The 18,816-nt window shown below is 41.9% G+C and overlaps 1 protein-coding gene across 4 annotated transcripts in view; it reads left to right on the plus strand.

Moving 5' to 3' along the window:
* Window positions 1-18,816, plus strand: part of DIP2C (disco interacting protein 2 homolog C) — a 689,547-nt gene that overhangs the window by 384,937 nt on the left and 285,794 nt on the right. For all 4 annotated transcript variants that reach the window (XM_077491128.1, XM_077491125.1, XM_077491127.1 and 1 more), the window contains one exon: window positions 5,953-6,150. In XM_077491128.1, the coding sequence (XP_077347254.1) occupies window positions 5,953-6,150 (198 nt within the window). The remainder of the gene's footprint in view (window positions 1-5,952; window positions 6,151-18,816) is intronic.

The raw sequence follows: 18,816 nt of genomic DNA on the forward strand, positions 1-18,816 counted from the left end.
TTTGTGCACTGGTGCGCAGTCATGTTGGAACAGGAAGGGGATATCCCCAAACTGTTCCCACAAAGTTGGGAGCATGAAATTGTCCAAATGGTCTTAGTATGCTGACACCTTAAGTGTTCGGTTCACTGGAACTAAGGGGCCAAGCCCAACCCCTGAAAACAACACCACACCATAATCCCCCCTCCACCAAATGATTTGGACCAGTGCGCAAAGCAAGGTCCATAAAGACATGGATGAGCGAGTTTGGGGGGGAGGAACTTGATTGGCTTGCACAGAATCCTGACCTCCACCCCTATAGAACACCTTTGGGATGAATTAGAGCTGAGACTGTGAACCAGGCCTTCTCATTCAACATCAGTGACTGACCTCACAAATGCGCTTCTGGAAGAATGGTCAAAAATTCCCATAGACACACTCCTAAGCCTTGTGGACAGCCTTCCCAGAAGAATTTAAGCTGTTATAACTGCAAAGGGTGGGCCAACTCAATATTGAACCCTACCGAGTAGAACTGGATTGCCATTAAAGTTCATGTGTGTTTAAAGGCAGGCGCCCCAATACTTTTGGTAATATAGTGTATGTTAGAATGTACTGTCCTATTTGTATCACTGATATGGTAAACTGCTTTCAAAATAGTTGTTTGTTTTCAGAGAAATGAGAAAAAATGTTCCCCCAAATTATACCTCCCTTACAAACCCTCAACAGAGCATCTGCACAAAAAAAGATTAAAAACTTAATGGTAAAAAAAAAAAAAAAAATCTAGGTCTCCCGGTCTTCCCAGAAAAGTTGAAGCTGTAAAGGGAGGAACCCTATCGACTAAAGCCTCGTACACACAATTTGATTGTTGGCCAACAAAACCATGGACTTTTGTCCGAAGGGCGTTGGCTCAAACTTGTCTTGCTTACACAAGGCCACACAATTGTTGGCTAACAAATACAAACGTAGGGACACACTACGTGGTTTTCAGCTCTTTAGCGCCACCCTTTGGGCGTCTTCTGCTAATTTTGTGTTAGTAGAAGTTTGGTGAGTGTTCGCGCTTTTCATTTAGTTTCTGAACGGCCGCTCGTCAACCAGCCATGTTGCAGAATCGGAGGAGATAATGTGTTATTTATTATTGGCCTTGGAGTTATTGCTTTGACATTATTTTTTTGATTGAATCATGATTTGATTTGGTATATTTTTGGATGCATAGAATGCACTTTTTGGTTAAGTTCTATTGGCAGATGGCATGTCTAATTTTATTTGTTTTATTTTTTTAATGCACAATAAAAAAATTGTGTAGAATAATATTTGGCTATGTGTTTTACTTCAAATGATAGTTTGGAAGTAGACAATTACATTTAAAAGAAATACAATGTAAAATTGACAAGGGACACCAACATAATTGTATCTTTGGTCTTAAAAACTATGGGATAATGGTGTTGTGGTAACTTTCCCAAATACAAAAAAAAAGGGCATACTAATATTATTCTTGATATCACTAGAAAATAAATTCAAAAACTCCATCAGTATCACCAGCAAAGCAGCTTCATTATTATCCCATTAAAGAAGAGAACGTGTGCTGCATTTCAAGATTTCATAATTTGCCACGTCACAAATGTTAATTCTCCATTACGAACCCTAGTTTACAAGACCGACCGCTTCTGGCTCCTCCTTACTTCCGAGCATGTGTGTTTGTACTTTGGACTTTTGTCTGACGGACTTGTGTACACACATTTGGAAAATCCGACAACAGACATTTGTCCGCGGAAAATTTTAAAACCTGTTAGCCAACATTTGTTTGTGCAAAATCCGAAAACAATTGTCCGATGGAGCATACAAATGGTCAGATTTTCCACCAACAGCCTGTCATCGAACATTTTCCTTTGGAAAGTCCGATCGTGTGTATGAGGCTTAAGACGCCATTAAAGTTCATGTGCATGTAAAGGCAGGCATACCAATACTTTTGGTAATATAGTGTACCTAATACTTTACAAAAAAACTAAAGAAAATGATTTTTGTGGAACAAACTGTAGGCAAAAAGTAGGCAACCTAATTGCTGACAAATTCCTGGCAAGTTTTTTTCTATTGCATAAAGAGAAATGCTTGCATCTTCCTGTCCCCTGCGACTGATTTTTCTGGCCACGTTTGTGTGTGGTCATTACATTCAACATCTCCGATTTTGTGCTCATTGTCTTAAGTCTAGTTTGAATAAATTAGACCCTCAATTATTGATACGGTTATGTGTATGACAGAGAAATCTGAAAATATTATGTATTATATAACTAGACATGGGTAAAAGGAAACACAGGTGTGTGGTGTTACACACAGTCCTGGTATGTAGACATGAATATACACTGTGCACCTGACTTTCCTAGAACTGGAACGCCGCCATGTATTCACTAACTAAATGTGATCGGTTTTTCAATATTAATTCAAGCAGAAATGCTGGAGATGCTCGGAGCCAATAAATAATAATCTGTAACTGGCAGAACATTAATATCATAATAATCATCTTCTCTACCCCTAGTTTAACTGAATTACATAGCAGGAATAAACACCACAGTAGCTCTGAAGTAATATAAGGACTCTTAGCACAGTTTATACGTTACTAGGCTTGAATAAGAATCTAATATCCAACATTTATTTTCTGTTTTGATACAGCATTACAAATAAATTAGAAATAACTGCAAATTTGCCAGGAATTTAAACAGACCTATCATTAAAATTCACACATTGCCTGAATCGGGGGAACACATATCAATATTGACAAGTTCCTTGCTGGCTATCACTTTTTCTCCTCAGCTTCTCTGTATGATCTGAAGCTGGCCATAGATCGAAATGTGGCGAGCTCAGCAGGAACCAGCTGAATTTTTGACTCCTCTATGGTCAGGCTGGTTGTACTGAAGTCAATATATCGATCAACTTCAGTATAACCAGTCTATTGAGTATTTTTTGTGCAATTACTACCGCCGGTTATAGCTAGTGGCAGTAATAATTGTATTCTGACGGTGGGGAAACCTCTGTTGTGAATGTATTGTTGGGGGGAATTGAGCAATTTTCTTTCCTGACTGTAGGTGTGTAGTACGGATATGAAGCTGTTTTATTTGGAGAAGCTTTGTAATGCACTATATATAATGTTTATCTGTGGCCTCTGTCTGCATGAACTGCTTCTTTTGTCGCCCTTGTAAAACAAAAACTCTGTTGTTAATTGTATAGAGAGGCTGATTTACTAAAGGCAAATATTGCTTTAGATCTGAGGGGCAGCTCTGAAATAAGTGGAAGCTCTGCTGATTCCTATCATCCAATCATGTGCAAGCAAAAAATGCATTTTTTTTAGGGATGCACCGAAATTTTGGCAGGCCAAAAAAAACTGCAGAAAATAGTGTTTTCGGCACATTACTGAAAGGAAAAGATTGGCGAAAATGGCACGGGGCCCCATGCCTGGTGTCATCCATTGCGGGGGTGTCATCCCGGCGTGCCCCTGTCCTCCCCTCCCTCCTTCTCTCCTCCCTCCCACATAGCAGCGATCTCCGTATGTCACAAAGCTGAATTGTCCGGGCAGCACTAACAATGTCCCGCCAGCACACGGCACACTGATCCAATGGTGGGACATTGAATCAGTTTAACCTGATTACAGGAGGCAGGACATTGTTACCCGGAAATTCAAATACAGCTCCTTGACACACAGAGATCACTGCTCTGATCCGGGCACTAGTGAGGCTGCATCTGATGGGCACAGGCAGGCTGCATGATGGGCACTGGTGAGGCTGCATGACGGGCACAGACAGGCTGCAGTCTCTGACCATCTCCTGTATTATGTCTGCAGTCTCGGACCATCTCCTGTACTATGTCTGCAGTCTCTGACTAGCTCCTGTACTATTTCTGCAGTCTCTGACCATCTCCTGTACTATGTCTGCAGTCTCTGACCATTTTCCTGCATCATGTCTGCAGTCTCTGACCATTTCCTGCATCATGTCTGCGGTCTCTGATCATCTCCTGCATCATGTCTGCTGTCTCTGACCATCTCCTGCATCATGTCTGCAGTCTCTGACCATCTCCTGCATCATGTCTGCAGTCTCTGACCATCTCCTGCATCATGTCTGCAGTCTCTGACCATCTCCTGCATCATGTCTGCAGTCTCTGACCATCTCCTGCATCATGTCTGCAGTCTCTGACCATCTCCTGCATCATGTCTGCAGTCTCTGACCATCTCCTGCATCATGTCTGCAGTCTCTGACCATCTCCTGCATCATGTCTGCAGTCTCTGGCCATCTCCTGCATCATGTCTACAGTCTCTGACCATCTCCTGCATCATGTCTGCAGTCTGAAGGTTCAGCACTGAATGGAAATTTTGCTAATACTATTAGCAGTGAGTTTAAGTTTAAGTAAGAGATTGTAGACATGATACAAGAGATGGTTAGAGACTGAGGACATGATACAAGAGATCTTAGAGACTGCAGACTGCATTTTTCTTGAACTTTTATTGCACTAAAGGTGCCAATAATGGCTAACAATAAATTCATAATAATTGAAACTGATGATATTAATTAAAAAGTCAAATATAATACAATTTTTTATAACAATATTAATATTTTTTAAAAACTGTCATTTTCGGTATCGGTTTAGGTTTTTGGCCTAGTGCATGCTTCTTTTTTGGGTTTGGCACCAAAATTTCCATTTGGTGCACCCCTTTATTTTTCTTGCATGTGATTGAGTATTTTATGTAACGCTTTACCTAATTTACTAAGCTCTGGTGCAAGTGCATTTCCAGTGCACAGTATATTTGCCTTTAGTAAACCAACCCAACTGTGTTTCTTATTGAATGTGTTGTTTGTAAGCATATTGCTGTACAACAGTTTGTTGCGCTTTAAGGGCTCTTTCGCACAGCCGGGGGCTGCCAGCAGATCCGCCTGCTTAGCAGAGCATCTGTCCTCTGATCCCTGTTGAGCAGACAGATGACAGGTCTGTGTTTGTTCCGCTTATGCAGAGCAGACACGGACACGGCCCGCTTTCCTCTATGGGCAGTCTGTCCATTTATATCCGATTGTCATGCGATCAGCCAGATGAATGGGTAAAGGATTGCCCTTCCGTCTTTTTTTTTTTTTTTGTGGCTATGATTTGATTGGCTGTTTACATCTGCTGCTTCATACAGGGAAATTGATGGTCCGATCAGGTCCGTCTGAAAAAGTGACAGACAGACCAGATCGGTCCACCCGTGTGAAAGGGGTCTTAGGGTCTTATCACACTGATAATTCTGTTGCTGATGGTGTCACCTCGCCAAAATGCCACTCCCCCTAATGGAAGTCACTCTCTTGCTGGCTGGAACACAGAGGTAGCGTAATTGTTAGTTAGATAAAAGTATGAAGTGTCATCTTACGGTTCAGGCAGCTAGGGAGTGACTTTATAGGAGAAGATGAGTGGTGTATTAGCAAATCCCTTGTGAGACAAAAGTCTAATGCCTTGTACACACGGTCGGACATTCCGACAACAAAATCCATCTGATTTTTTCTGATGGATTTTGTGCCAAACTTGTCTTGCATGCACACGGTTGGACAAAATTGTCGGAAAATCCAATCGTTCAGAACATGGTGACGTTCATTGTGTACGACGGGACTTCATAGAGGCTAGTGTCCAATACCTTTGGTCTCGTAATTTAATCTGAGCATGCGAGGCACTTTGTCTGTCAGAATTCTCTACAAATGATCGGAAAAAGTCAGATCGGATTTTGTTGTCAGAAAATTTTAGATCCAGCTCTAAAACTCGGGATTTCTGATGGAAAAATTCACACATGAATCGGATTTTCCAACAACATAATCCGATCGGAACTTTTCTGTCGGAAAAGCCCACCGTGTGTACAGGGCATAACACTTAGAACATTTTCACTTGGAGGAAGCTACATTGCTCTTTAGGTATAGATATGTGGAAAAGGTTACTATCACTACTAATAATGTGTCCTCCATCTTGTCTTCTAAGTTCAACAGCCGGATCCAAACCAGCCAAAACCAGAAGGAGCACAGATGTTAGCCATGAGAGGAGAACAGCTAGGTGTAGTCACTAACTGGCCTCCTTCACTGGAAGCAGCGCTACAGAGATGGGGAACTATATCGCCTAAAGCGCCCTGCCTTACCACTATGGACACAAATGGAAAACCACTGTACATTTTAACATATGGTAAGAAATGTTTTCTCTCTTTCTACTTGGATAAAACACAGTTTGGCAAATGGTGCCGAGTAATTGTTTAACTAATGGTGCTATGGCCTGATATGAATTTGAAACGTCAGTCTTCCCGAAGTTTGTATTTTATTTTTTGGTAGATTCCGTTGTGTTAAACATCCTTATGTTTTCTTATGGATCCCAAGCACTCCAGCAGTGACATCACGTTGTCCCCTGCCTTTAATCCCCCTGCCCTGGAGTTGTACTTCTCTTATGAAATCAGGGGGTTTAAACTTTTCCATTGTGAAGAACTGCTGCTTTGTTGGATATACAAGATTTTTTTTTTTTTTTTGGTATCCGGTAAAACAAATAAAAACAAATTATCAGATTGCTTTAACATCCTTCAAACCACTGGAGCACCACCTTGTGTTGTAAGAAGATTCAAAAGCTGCAATTACAGGTGCCAACTTTCCCAATGACCAGAAATCAGTGGTGGTGAGAGAATTTGTTTGCCTGAATCATGAGCTGATCTGGATTAGGCTTTGTATTGTCAGTTTTCTGTTGGGTGAAGGAGTCTGCTTGGTGGCCAGGTATAGGGATCTACTTTCTCATTCATGTTGGATAATCGCAACTCAGGGACTTTTGGTTAACAAGTGAATAGGCAAATAGGGATTTGCCATATGAATAATGATAGCATAGACTGTAACATCATGACACAATTACCCACATTTGAGCTACGGTGTACTCACACTGGGCACCATTTGAAGTAAATTGGGCCAGAGTTTGATTGCCCCCACTCCCCTGCCGGTCTGCACTTACAGTGGGCTATTTAAAAGTGAGGCATGCTTACATCATCATGTCTGCCAACTGGACCACAGTGATATCTGCTTCTGTGACCAGTGTTAATTTTGTTAACTAAAACAACTAAAGCATTTTAGTCAACTAAATGAATACTATTTTAGTCACCTAAAATACGACTAAAACTAAAACAAGTGAGTTTACTAAAATGGGACTAAAACTAAAATGGCATTTTAGTCAAAAGACTAAGACTAAAACTAAATAGAAATTTGACTTCAAAATTAACATTTGTCTGTAGTGCTTGTTCATACCTCAATACCTTAAAATTATATATGAGATTTTTCACTCCAGCAGTATATAATGTCTTTGAAAATTGTACAGAAATGTTAACGAATGTATTTCAATTTAATTATACCCATTCGATTTTAGTCAACTAAAATGAGTTTTAGTCGACTAAAATGTACTGGAGATTTAGTCAACTAAATATGACTTATTTTTTTTATTTTTTTATTTTTTTTTGGGTGTGTGCTGTCTGTGTCTGTATGGGAGGGGGGTGGGAGGGAGGTAATACACGGCGAGCGCACTAGGTGAGGGTGGTAAATAGGTTGTGAAGAGAGTGGTATAAGGTCACTAATAGCCCCTAGGGTAACACCTAGGAAGGTGGGGGAGGGGCGGGAGGGAGGTAGAAAGGGGGGAGAGGGGGTGGGTGTAGTAGGGAAAATAGGGGGGAGGTCGAAGGGGGAAAAAAAATATAAGTATGCACTAATAAATGGAGTACAGGAAATAATTCAAAGCAAAAAAGGACACAAACTGTGGGGTGGTAAAACTTGGGGTGGTAAAAAACAAGGAAAATTTATTGATCACAAGGGGGAAAATGGTAATAAACGATCATACAGTATAATGTATATTCAAAGACACATAACATACGAGTTAATGGTGACGCCTAATAAATTTGTTATTATACAAGGGAGTAATATATGGGGAGTGTGGTATAAGGTAATAAAAGAAGTTAGAGGGGAGTTGGTGGGTACTGGGAGACAAATGGTTCTCAATAGTGTCATCAGTAGACTGGTTATTTCGCTCTCTTTCTTTACTACCTTGGGTTTTTCTTTTTTTTTCTTTTTCTCCTCTATATTTGTTTATGGCTATGCAGGATGGTAAAATTAAGATAGGCTCCTGGAATGTGAGGGGTCTGGGGACGCGGCTGAAACAAAAAGCTGTGCTATCCTTGTTGGAGGGATGTGGAGTAGAGTTGCTCTGCATACAGGAGACCCATTTAAATAGAGATACAATATACCGGCTGCAGAGCAGAAAATATCAATTTCAATATCACTCTGTTTATTCGACATATAGCAGAGGGGTGAGTGTCTTGGTAAAAACGGGGGTGAATTTTGTATGTAAACGGGTCAGCCTGGATGAAAAAGGCAGATACATTTTCTTACAGTGCCTAATTGAAAATAGAGAATGTATGCTGGCAAACATCTACATCCCTCCACCATTTAAAATGGAAGTGCTTTTTAAATTACAGGAATTTTTAGTGGGGATAGATGGTGTCCCTATAATAATAGTAGGGGATTTCAACACGGTATTGGATATTAAAATTGATAGATTCCCAGAAAAAACACTGGCGGAACCAGCTTGGCAGGGGAGGTTGGGACAGTACCTGGAAGAAGTAGGATTACGGGATTTATGGAGAACTGGGAACCCGGGAGTTCGGCAGTATAGTTGCTACTCGTCCACACATACTACGTTATCCAGGATTGATATGATACTGGGGAATGACCTGGCCTTACAAATGGTGGAAAAGGTTGAATATCAGCCCAGGGGGATTTCAGATCATTCCCCAGTGACAGCAGTATTAAAAATGAGAGAACGTAAGGTACAGAGGTTGTGGAAAGTGAACCCGCTCTGGCTAGAACTGATAAAAAAAGAGACAGAAGAATGCCCTGAGAGAATTCAGTGGGAATTAAAAGAATTTCTAAAAAATAACCGGGGTACAGTAACATCGGGGATCCTGTGGGACACTCTGAAAGCTTTCTTAAGGGGCCTTATGATCCAATCAATAGCAAAAATAAACAGAAAATCTAGGGAACAGGAGGTACAAATAGGGAGAGAAGTGTCAGAGGCTGAAGGAGATTTTATTAGTGACCCCACGCAGGGCAAAGAAAAAATCTGGTTAGATAAACAAGAAGAACTTAGGTTATTAACCCTAAAGAAAGCAGAGATTCAGCATATGTTCCAACGCCAAGCCTCCTTCGCGGAAGGGGAAAGCGTGGGAAAAATGTTGGCACAACTGGTGAAGAATAACTCGGGTCCTTCCTCAATCTCGGCGATTAGGATATCTGAGGGAAAGGTTATAACAGAAACGGGGAGTATTTCCCAAGCATTTGAAGGATATTATAAAAACCTATATACTGCACAAAAAGTGGGGATGGATGAGCAAATGGAAGCATTTTTAGGTCAATTAGAGGTACCATGTTTGAAACAAGAAGAAAGAGAGGAACTGGAAGCCCCAATAACTTTGAAAGAACTTCAGGAAGCAGTTGCGAGTATGCCAAATCAGAAATTGCCTGGGCCGGATGGACTACCGATTGAAGTCTATAAAAACTTTGGCGAGATACTGATTCCTGAACTCCTGGAGATGTTAAGAGGAGCATATGGGGAGGGTAAATTGCCCCCATCAATGATGGAGGCGGTTATAACCCTGTTGTACAAAGAAGGGAAGGACGCCTTAGATGTTGCAGCGTATAGGCTAATCTCTCTCCTGTGTACCGATACAAAGATACTGGCCAAGGTATTAGCGACTAGGCTTAATCGAGTCATAGCAAGATTGGTCCATATGGACCAAACAGGGTTTATAGCCAACAGGTCAACGAGTATAAATATTAGAAGAGCCTTTTTGAATTTGCAGGTCCCAATGGATAACGATACTCCGGGTGCAGTGGTGGCATTGGATGTAAGGAAAGCATTTGATAGCGTAGAATGGGGATATATATGGAAAGTTTTGGAGAAATTTGGCCTGGGTCCTTCCTTTATAAGATGGATTAGGATGCTATATGAAATAAAAATTAATAATGAGTTATCTGGGAAAATAGAGTTGGGGAGAGGGACGAGGCAGGGGTGCCCATTATCACCCCTGCTCTTTGCATTGGCCATAGAGCCCCTGGCATGTGCAATTAGAGCAAACCGGGATATTGTCGGTTTTGTAAGAAAAACTGGAGAGGAAAAAATCTCACTTTATGCAGACGATATCCTATTGTTCTTAGGGGATATGAGATACTCACTACCAAGGGCAATGGAACTGGTGCAAAGGTTTGGAGGCTTCACTGGGCTGGAGATAAATTGGGAAAAATCGGAATGTCTCCCTTTGGACCCAATTGGTCAGCAAACGGCCCTGGGAACCCCCCAAATGCCAATAGTGGATAAGTTGAAATATCTGGGAGTAACCTTGTCAAGGGATCCTAAGCAATATATAAGTCATAACTTAGTCCCATTACTGGCTAAGTTTAAACAAAAAATTGCTATATGGAAACGATTGCCTCTCTCGGTCGCTGGCAGATGCAATCTGATAAAAATGATATGGATGCCCCAACTTTTATACATATTACACAATGCCCCAATATGGATTAACAAAAGTTGGTTTGATAAAATCGAGATGCTGTTTAGGGAGCTAATATGGAGGGGAGGACAGGCTAGATTGAGATTGCGGATGCTTCAGCTACCGGGAGAGGAAGGAGGATTCGCGGTCCCTTATCCGGAGTGCTATTTTTGGGCGTCCCAATTACAACAGCTAGGGGGGATCGATGAGAAGAACGGAGGAACCCCAAATGGGAGATTAGTATTAACAGGCTCCCCACATAATACCCTGATCGAGACCCTGGAAGCGGACTCATTCCAGTGTAGATGCCCTACAGTAAAAATGATGTTAAAGCTATGGGGTACAGTTAAAAAAAAAATGGGATATAGTGAAATAACAAAGTATACGCCTCTATGGAACAACAAGAAGCTACAGGAAATATGGCGGGTTGGAAAAATTGCAGATTGGGAAAAATGTGGCATTGTAAGGCTAAGCCATCTATATGGCGGCAGGGGTATTAAATCTTTCGACCAGCTGCAAAGAGAATTTAAGATATCACAAAATTCATTCTATGCCTATATACAAGTGAGGCATGCTTTAAGGACCCAGTTTGGAGACCTGTTATTAACATGGGAGGAAATGCCCTTGCTATACCCAGTAGCACAAGCAGGACCCACTAAAGGATTAATATCTAAATTCTATGCCCAGCTGGGTGAACAGATTAATAGTGAGAGGAAAGGGAGGGTTGAGAAAGGGAAATGGGAGCAGGACCTAGGTAATATAACACGAGTACAGTGGAAAAATATCCTAGCGGCATGCCCAAAGGTCTCGGTCTCTCCTCCTCAGAGGATTTCCCATTTAATGGTAATTAATAGAGCATACTATACTCCCCAGAAATTATTTAAATTTGGTAAGAGAACAGATGACTTTTGCCCCAGGTGTGGGGGGTCAGGGAATTTAATGCACATGCTTTGGAAATGTCCCAAATTATTTAGATACTGGGAAGGAGTGGTAAAGATAATAAGTAGGGTTTTTGGGACGGTAATAGAGTTAAATCCCATAGTGTGCATTTTAGGCTACAGAGAGGAGGAAGTAGAAAGGAAGGGAATAACAACGGCAATCCTAAGATGTTTATTTCAAGCTAGAAGGATGATAGCTAGGAGATGGCAATCAAAGCTACCCCCTACAGTAGAGGATTGGACAAGGGCGGTAAATGACTATCTATGTAAGGAGAGGGCAGTATATGCAAAACGAAATAACCTAAAGGAGTTTAATAGGAACTGGCGAGAGTGGATAGAAGTGATGCATACCCCAGTTTAAACCATGATAGGAAAGGGAAGAGGGGAGGGGGAGGGGGGATGGGTAATGGGAAGGAGTAGGGTAGGGTACATTAAAGGTTCGGGAATCATTATAACACATTTATGCTATACTGTAGGATAAAAGCACCAATATATATATAAGAGGGGAGGGGAGGGGGGGCGGGGTTGATAGAAAGGACGGGAGGGAGGGGTGGGGTTATAACAATAGGAAAAACGTAGGAATTGCAAAAATAGTGATGGTAGGAGAAGGGGGGATATGGTACTGTTTAGATAATGTGCTTTTGTTTTTTTTTTGCTAATTATATGTGATGTATGGATGTATCTTCATGTCCCCCTTCCCTTCCTAGAACTCTAAAACTCAGATCTCGGAAGGGAAGAAAGAGGTATTTGAACCCTGGTAATGTTATTTTAAAATGTGGTCTGTATAAATGTGAAAATTTTATAAAGATTAATAATTAAAAAAAAAAAAAAATATGACTTAAACAATTGCAGAAGACTAAAATGGGGCTAAAACTAAAATGCCATTTTAGCCCTAAGACTAAAACTAAATCAAAGTTTGCTGCCAAAATTAACACTGTCTGTGACCAATGATCTATAGAGTATTCTGTGCTTAAGTACAGTTTACACTCACACTCAGGCAAACTGTACTGGACCACAAGTGAACCATGCCTGGGTCCACCTCTTCCAAGTGGTCCTGGGCATGGTACAATTAACTGTTCCTGGGCATGATTTGGAGCGCTCACACTATACAAACGAACTGAACCAAGTGGTTGTACTGTGCCCAGGTGCAATTAAAACTGTTGGTGTGAGTGCACCCTTGGTGTGGATTCAGGAGTGAACTAGTAAGGAGTCCAAATTGCTGCTTTTACCACATCTATGCCATGAGCAAATAATCGCATTACAAGGCTGGGTTTTAGGAACTTACAAATTGCAATGTACAATGTTAAATGCATCTTCTAGCATCCATTATTTTTCCCTTCCCATCTTCCTTTCTCTATAATTCATTATTTATTAAGGACCATGATTTGAGACATGAGATAATTTTTGCTATGGAGTCTAATCTGCAGTCTAGGGCAGCGGTCGCCAACCAGTGGTCTGTGGAGCACTGATGGTCCACAAGAAAATGTTGTAGGTCCCCAGGGTGACTGCTGCAAATCAACATTGTGGTGGATGTATACTGCTCAGTCTTGTTAACAGTCAATTTTGGCAGTGCGCATTGATACCCGATGCCTCCTCTGTAGTTCCGGCTTCTGTGAACTCAGAGGGAGGCACCAGTAGTAGTGCAGAGAACAGGAGGTGAAGGAGGGGACTTCCAATGGCACACAATGTAGGAGGGAGCACGGAGCTTGAGCACATGGCTGGATAAGGAGGTGATATCCAATTATGAGTCTGTGTAAGGCAGCAGTGTGATGTAGAGTGTGGTGGGGGGTTGTAGAGGGGGGCAGAGAGCCCAGAGCAGCATTGTGTGTATAAGGCAGCAGTGTGATTGAGGCGGAGAGGGCCAGAGAGCTGGAATGTTGTGTGTGTATAAGGCATGTAAAATTCATGTTGGTGTGCTCCGACATTCAAAATTGTGAGTTTAGTGGTCAGTGAGGTCTAAAGGGTTGACGACCACTGGTATAGGGCACTTGGTGTGCCCATCAGAGTGTGTTCTATCTTTCTTTGTACTGATTAGGAAGGGGTGAGCCCAAAATAATAAAAATGACTAATCGGCATTTAGATATCTACACATTGGTAATTACAATGGTTGTCGTCCTTAAAAATAATCAGCCACAATTGGAACGATGGACGATTTATATTTACCCCTGGCTTAGTTGAGCTTACCAAAGCTGAGAGACCCCCTGAAGTCTGATAGGGTCTGTGCTGTTGGTTGATCACTGTGACAGTTCTGAAGCAGAGGGTCAGGATGACCCTATTTTCAGGAGGGTCTTCAATGGGAGCCTTTGTAAACTGCTATGAGGCAACAGCTGCCAGAGCACAGGTAGCCTCTAAGCATTGACTGTTGGAAGAGATTTACTAAAACTGGCGCACAGAGAATTTGGTGCAGCTGTGAATACTACCCAATCGGCTTCTAGGTTTTATTGTCAAATTTTAATTGAACAAGTTGAAGGTAGAAGCTGATTGGTTATTATGCACAGTTGCACCAGATTCTGTGCAAACCAGTTTTAGTAAATCTCCCTCTGAGTTTGAAAGTCATCTTCCCAATATTTAAAACTAAAAAACACCCTTTTCTATAGGTAAGGTTTCACAAAATGAAATCATTTCAGACTACTGTGTCTTGTTCTTTTTTATCTTCAGCTCAGGTCTTGTTGGATTTTTCTGGTTGACTGAACTGATCCGTTATAATGTGCTAGATTTTTCTGTGTAAATACACCTGTATGGACAGCTGCCATGCTTTTAGATGTCTAGCCTCTTACATATACCCCTGATAATCTTTTAGTATGTCTCTCTGCTACTACACATTTAAATAACTGCTTAAGCAGCTGCTTAGGAATTAAGAGCCAAAGTGAATTTGTGTTGGGAGCATTTGGACTGTCAGTGGTCTGAATCAAAGTAAAACTTCCTTATTTATGGTGAAAGCTTCCTTTCCCGTGTGCCTCCAGTTCAAAGCAGCTCTTGTTAAGCAGTATGCGTCCCCACGGTATGAACGTTAATGGTTTATCCCACAGTAGGGGCTTGCTTATTAATGCAGTCTGTGTATGTTTCAAGTTGCTGAAATATTTTCGATTTTTTTCAGAAGACAAATTGGGTGAAAAACGTGTGATGTGGGTTAATGCTGAATTAGCTTTATTTTATTACTTTTAAGGTTTACATAAGGTTTTCCTTTTACTAGTTCTGTAATTTATTTTACAGGGCAACATTTAATAGAGTATGGTGTAAAATAACTTGCGTAGATCTACTGCAATGTCTGAGCTAACTACATAGTTCTAACTTATCTGTGTAGTTTGTAATGCTAAGCATTATTCAGATGTGATGGATCTGTTTTTGAGGTTTCACTTGTGAGTCCATTTAAAAAAAAAATCCTTTCTCAAAAGTGAAGGTTCTGCTCATCCTCCCCACCTCTAACAAACTGAAGTGCTTTTTTTTCCCCAGGCAGCGGGCACCTTTTTTTGACCAGTACCGACCTCCCCACTTCCTCAATTCTTGCCTAGCCAAGAATGATGGCCACTGGTGACAGCCCCCCCTCCCCCTCACTACCTTTACAGCCTCTTAAGACACATCACATGTCCCATACCAGTCTCACAGCGCTGCCATGCTTTGTGCATACCCATTGGGGGGCAGGCATTGCGACATCAGGACGATTTCCACATCCAGAATGGCAGCGCTGGAAAGTGGAAGCCCAGCAAACAACCAACTGTGGGGAGGACAGTGCTGATCTCTGATCGGTGTTCACCTTTTCACAGTATTTCGAGCTGTTGACTTTTAATTATTTAAGCAAGAGTGAAGTAGAGGTCGACCGATATGGGTTTTTCTCTGGCCGATGCCGATATTTAGAAATCATGGCGGCCAATAGCCGATATATGATGCCGATTTTTTTCCCACTGGGGCGTTTTTTAAGGCACTTTTGGGCTAAAAATAGCGCCTGTAAAGTGCCTGCAAAATGGCTCCCCTGCAGTCTGTGTGAAAGACAGAGTGCTTTCACACTGAGGCGATGCGCTGGCAGGATCTTAAAAAAAAAGTCCTGCAAGCAGCACGTTTGGAGTGGTGTATACCGCTCCTCCACCACTCCTGCCCATTGATATGAATGGGCACCACTGCCGAAGCGCATGCAATGCGATTTGGCAGCGGTGCTTCATGGGCGCATTTAACCTCTTCCTTGGCCGCTAGCTGGGTTATATGTGCCCCACTAGCAGCCAAATAGCACCGCTAAAATGATGGTAAAGAGCCGCTAAAACTTGCGTTTTACCATCAACGTCTGCCCGCTCCAGTGTGAAAGCAGCCTTCATAAGTGATACAGAAAATTTCTTACACTTAAAGCGGAGGTCCACCCTAAAATGGACCTTCCGCTCATCGGATTCCTCCCCCCCTCCGGCGCCACAATTGGCACCTTTCAGGGGGGAGGGGGGTGCAGTTACCTGGATAATCCAGGTAACTGCACCCACTTCCGGGCTAGCTCTCTGCGGAAAGGGGCGTACATTACGCCCCTTTCCGCAAGTGCCCGCCCCCTTCCGCAAGTGCCCCCGCTGCCTGCTGGGAAACACACAGATCCCAGAGACAGCGGGGACCGTCCTCATTGCGCAGCGTGGCTCGCGCATGCGCAGTAGGGAACCGGGAAATGAAGCCGAAAGGCTCCATTTCCTGATTCCCATACCCAAGATGGCGGCGGCAGCACTCGAGTGTCGATCTAGAGATCGGCTTCGGGTGCCGACATCGCGGGTGCGCTGGACAGGTAAGTGTCACTATTTTAAAAGTCAGCAGCTGCAGTATTTGTAGCTGCTGGCTTTAAAAAAAAAAAAAAAAAAAATGCGGAGTCCCGGCGGACTCCCGCTTTAAACATCTATTAAACAAAACAAACCTCCAATCAGTTTACTTGTATGTATGATCTAGATTAAAAAAAATAAAAATATATATATATTAAATAAAAACGGGTAGTCAAAACTTTTGGACAAAAAAAAAAAAAAATGGGCTAACTTTACTGTTTTTATTTTATTTTTATTTTTTAAATGGTGTATTTTTTTCCCAAAAAAATGCATTTGAAAGACCTCTGTGCAAATGCCGTGTGACATAAAATATTGCAACAACCGCTATTTTATTCCCTAGGATCTCTGCTAAAAAATATATATATAATTTTTGGGGGGTCTAAGTGATTTTCTGGCAGAAAATACAGGATTTTTACTTGTAAGCAACAAGTGTCAGAAAAGATTTAGTCTTTAAATGGTTAAACTGAGAACTTCTACACACAGAGATGACTTCATTCATTCAGAAGTGTAAACATTGTATCATTTAGTTCTTTTCTTGGCAGTCTGCCCAGAGAGGAGGAAAGTGTTGCTATGACGACTCAGGCAACTCACACTGACTTCTTACAGAAGTCATTTCAAAGTCCCGCTGTAGAATCGGCTTTTTATCAGCACAATCGGCCGATGCCGATTATTTAAAAAACGGCAAATATCGGCCGATATATCGGTCGACCTCTAGAGTGAAGTTCTAGACTCTAGTTCTGTTTGTCCTACAAACCATTGTTACTGATATAGAAAGTCATCCTACTTTAAATCCTTGCTTACTATGTAAAGCACATGCTCACCTTTTCTTCCTAACCAATTTGTTTCCACCTCCAGTAGTAATGGGAATATCCATTGTTTCCAGGTATAGCGAGAGTAGCATGCAGCTCACACCCTATGTGACAGTGCTAGTTCTTGGTGATTAACCGAGTGGGGGCACATAGATGGAGAAAATGTTAAAGAGAAGGATCACCACACCACACCAGTGGTTGATAGTTCAAATATTTGTACAGTAAAACCTTGGTTTGAGGGTAAATTGGTTTAAAAGTGTTTTGCAAGACAAGCAACATTTTTAACAAATTTCGACTTGATATACAAGCGATGTCTTGATAAATAAGTAGCGTCATGTCACAACTTGAGTGTTAAATAGAAGAAAGGCACCTGTAAGTGTAGCAATATGGTTATATTTAATGAAGGTGCAACATTTAGAAACATATTGCTACACTTAGAGGCGCCTCTCTTCTGTCTTATACTCTAGCTCCTGATGGATTTTGCTTCTAATCCCCTTGTGGAGACTTCCATTTGTGGATGGACCTTTTTATGGTTACACAACCTGGTCACATTGCTATAATCTTTTTGTAAGAAACTATAAACTGAGGGACCTATGAATAAATGGTTGTGGAACGAATCATTTTTTCCATGATTTCTTATGGGGAAATTTTGCTTTGATATACAAGTGCTTTGGATTACAAGCTTGCTTCCGGAACGAATTATGCTCGCAATCTAAGGTTTTACTGAATTTAGTATTTTATATGAAAAAAACAAACCTTTCTCAGGGACGCTAAGGGACAGCTTAAAGAGGAAGTAAACCCTGATGGGTTTACTTCCTCTTTCATTCCCTGCAAAGGCAAAGCATAATGGACTACTATGCATCGCATAGTAGTCCATTATATGTTACTTACCTGACACAGGAGCCAGCGAAGTCGCCGCTGTCCCCTGTAGTCCACCGCATCCATCTTGCTGGTGGCGTCTCGCAGCTCCGCCGCTGTCATTCGGCGAAGCCGCGATGACGCATGCGCACGGGAGCCGACACACGCGGCAGCTCCATTCTTGGAAATGCTGCGCTCAGTGCGCCTGCGCGCCGCTGTCTACGGCGCATGCGCCGTAGACAGCGGTGCCCGTTTTCGGGCAAATATCTCCTAAACCATATAGGTTTAGGAGATATTGCTTGGACCTACAGGTAAGCCTTAATCTAGGCTTACCTGTAGGTCAAAGTGGTTTGTAAGGGTTTACAACCACTTTAAATCGCCTGCTAAATTTTGCTTTCTCACAGATACTTATGTTTTGTGGCATCACTGCAGTCCAATTTTTACCAGTATATTGAGTTCTGATAAACAGGTTACTTCAGAACCCTCAAAATGCATATTGAGTAGGGTCCCTCTTTTTTGCTTCGCCCCGCACCCTTCCTTTTGCCACCAAAACAGCGCAGATCCATCAAGGCATGGACACCACTAGATTGGTGTTTACCATGGGTGCTTAACCTGTGGCCCTCCAGCTGTTGAGTGACTAGTCCCATTATTCCTCTGCCTTTGCGGAGTCATGCTTGTAACTGTCAGTGCAATGTTTCATGGGACTTCTGCAGTAGTAGTAGTTCTGCAGCAGCCAATGGGTCACAGGTTGAGCACCCATAGTGTATACGTTGGTAAGAGAAAATAAAATTTTATATATAACCTCCATCTGCTTTTTATTCCTGTCTGTGTTCGAACGATAGATTTTTCTTTACTCTGCGCTGACAACTACCTTGTCACTGAGGCAGGGTATAACATTACAT

This window comes from Lithobates pipiens, unplaced genomic scaffold (genome assembly GCF_037356315.1).
Source record: "Lithobates pipiens isolate NorthernLeopardFrog02 unplaced genomic scaffold, aLitPip1_a1.2 Scaffold_19, whole genome shotgun sequence".
Lineage (NCBI taxonomy): Eukaryota > Metazoa > Chordata > Amphibia > Anura > Ranidae > Lithobates > Lithobates pipiens.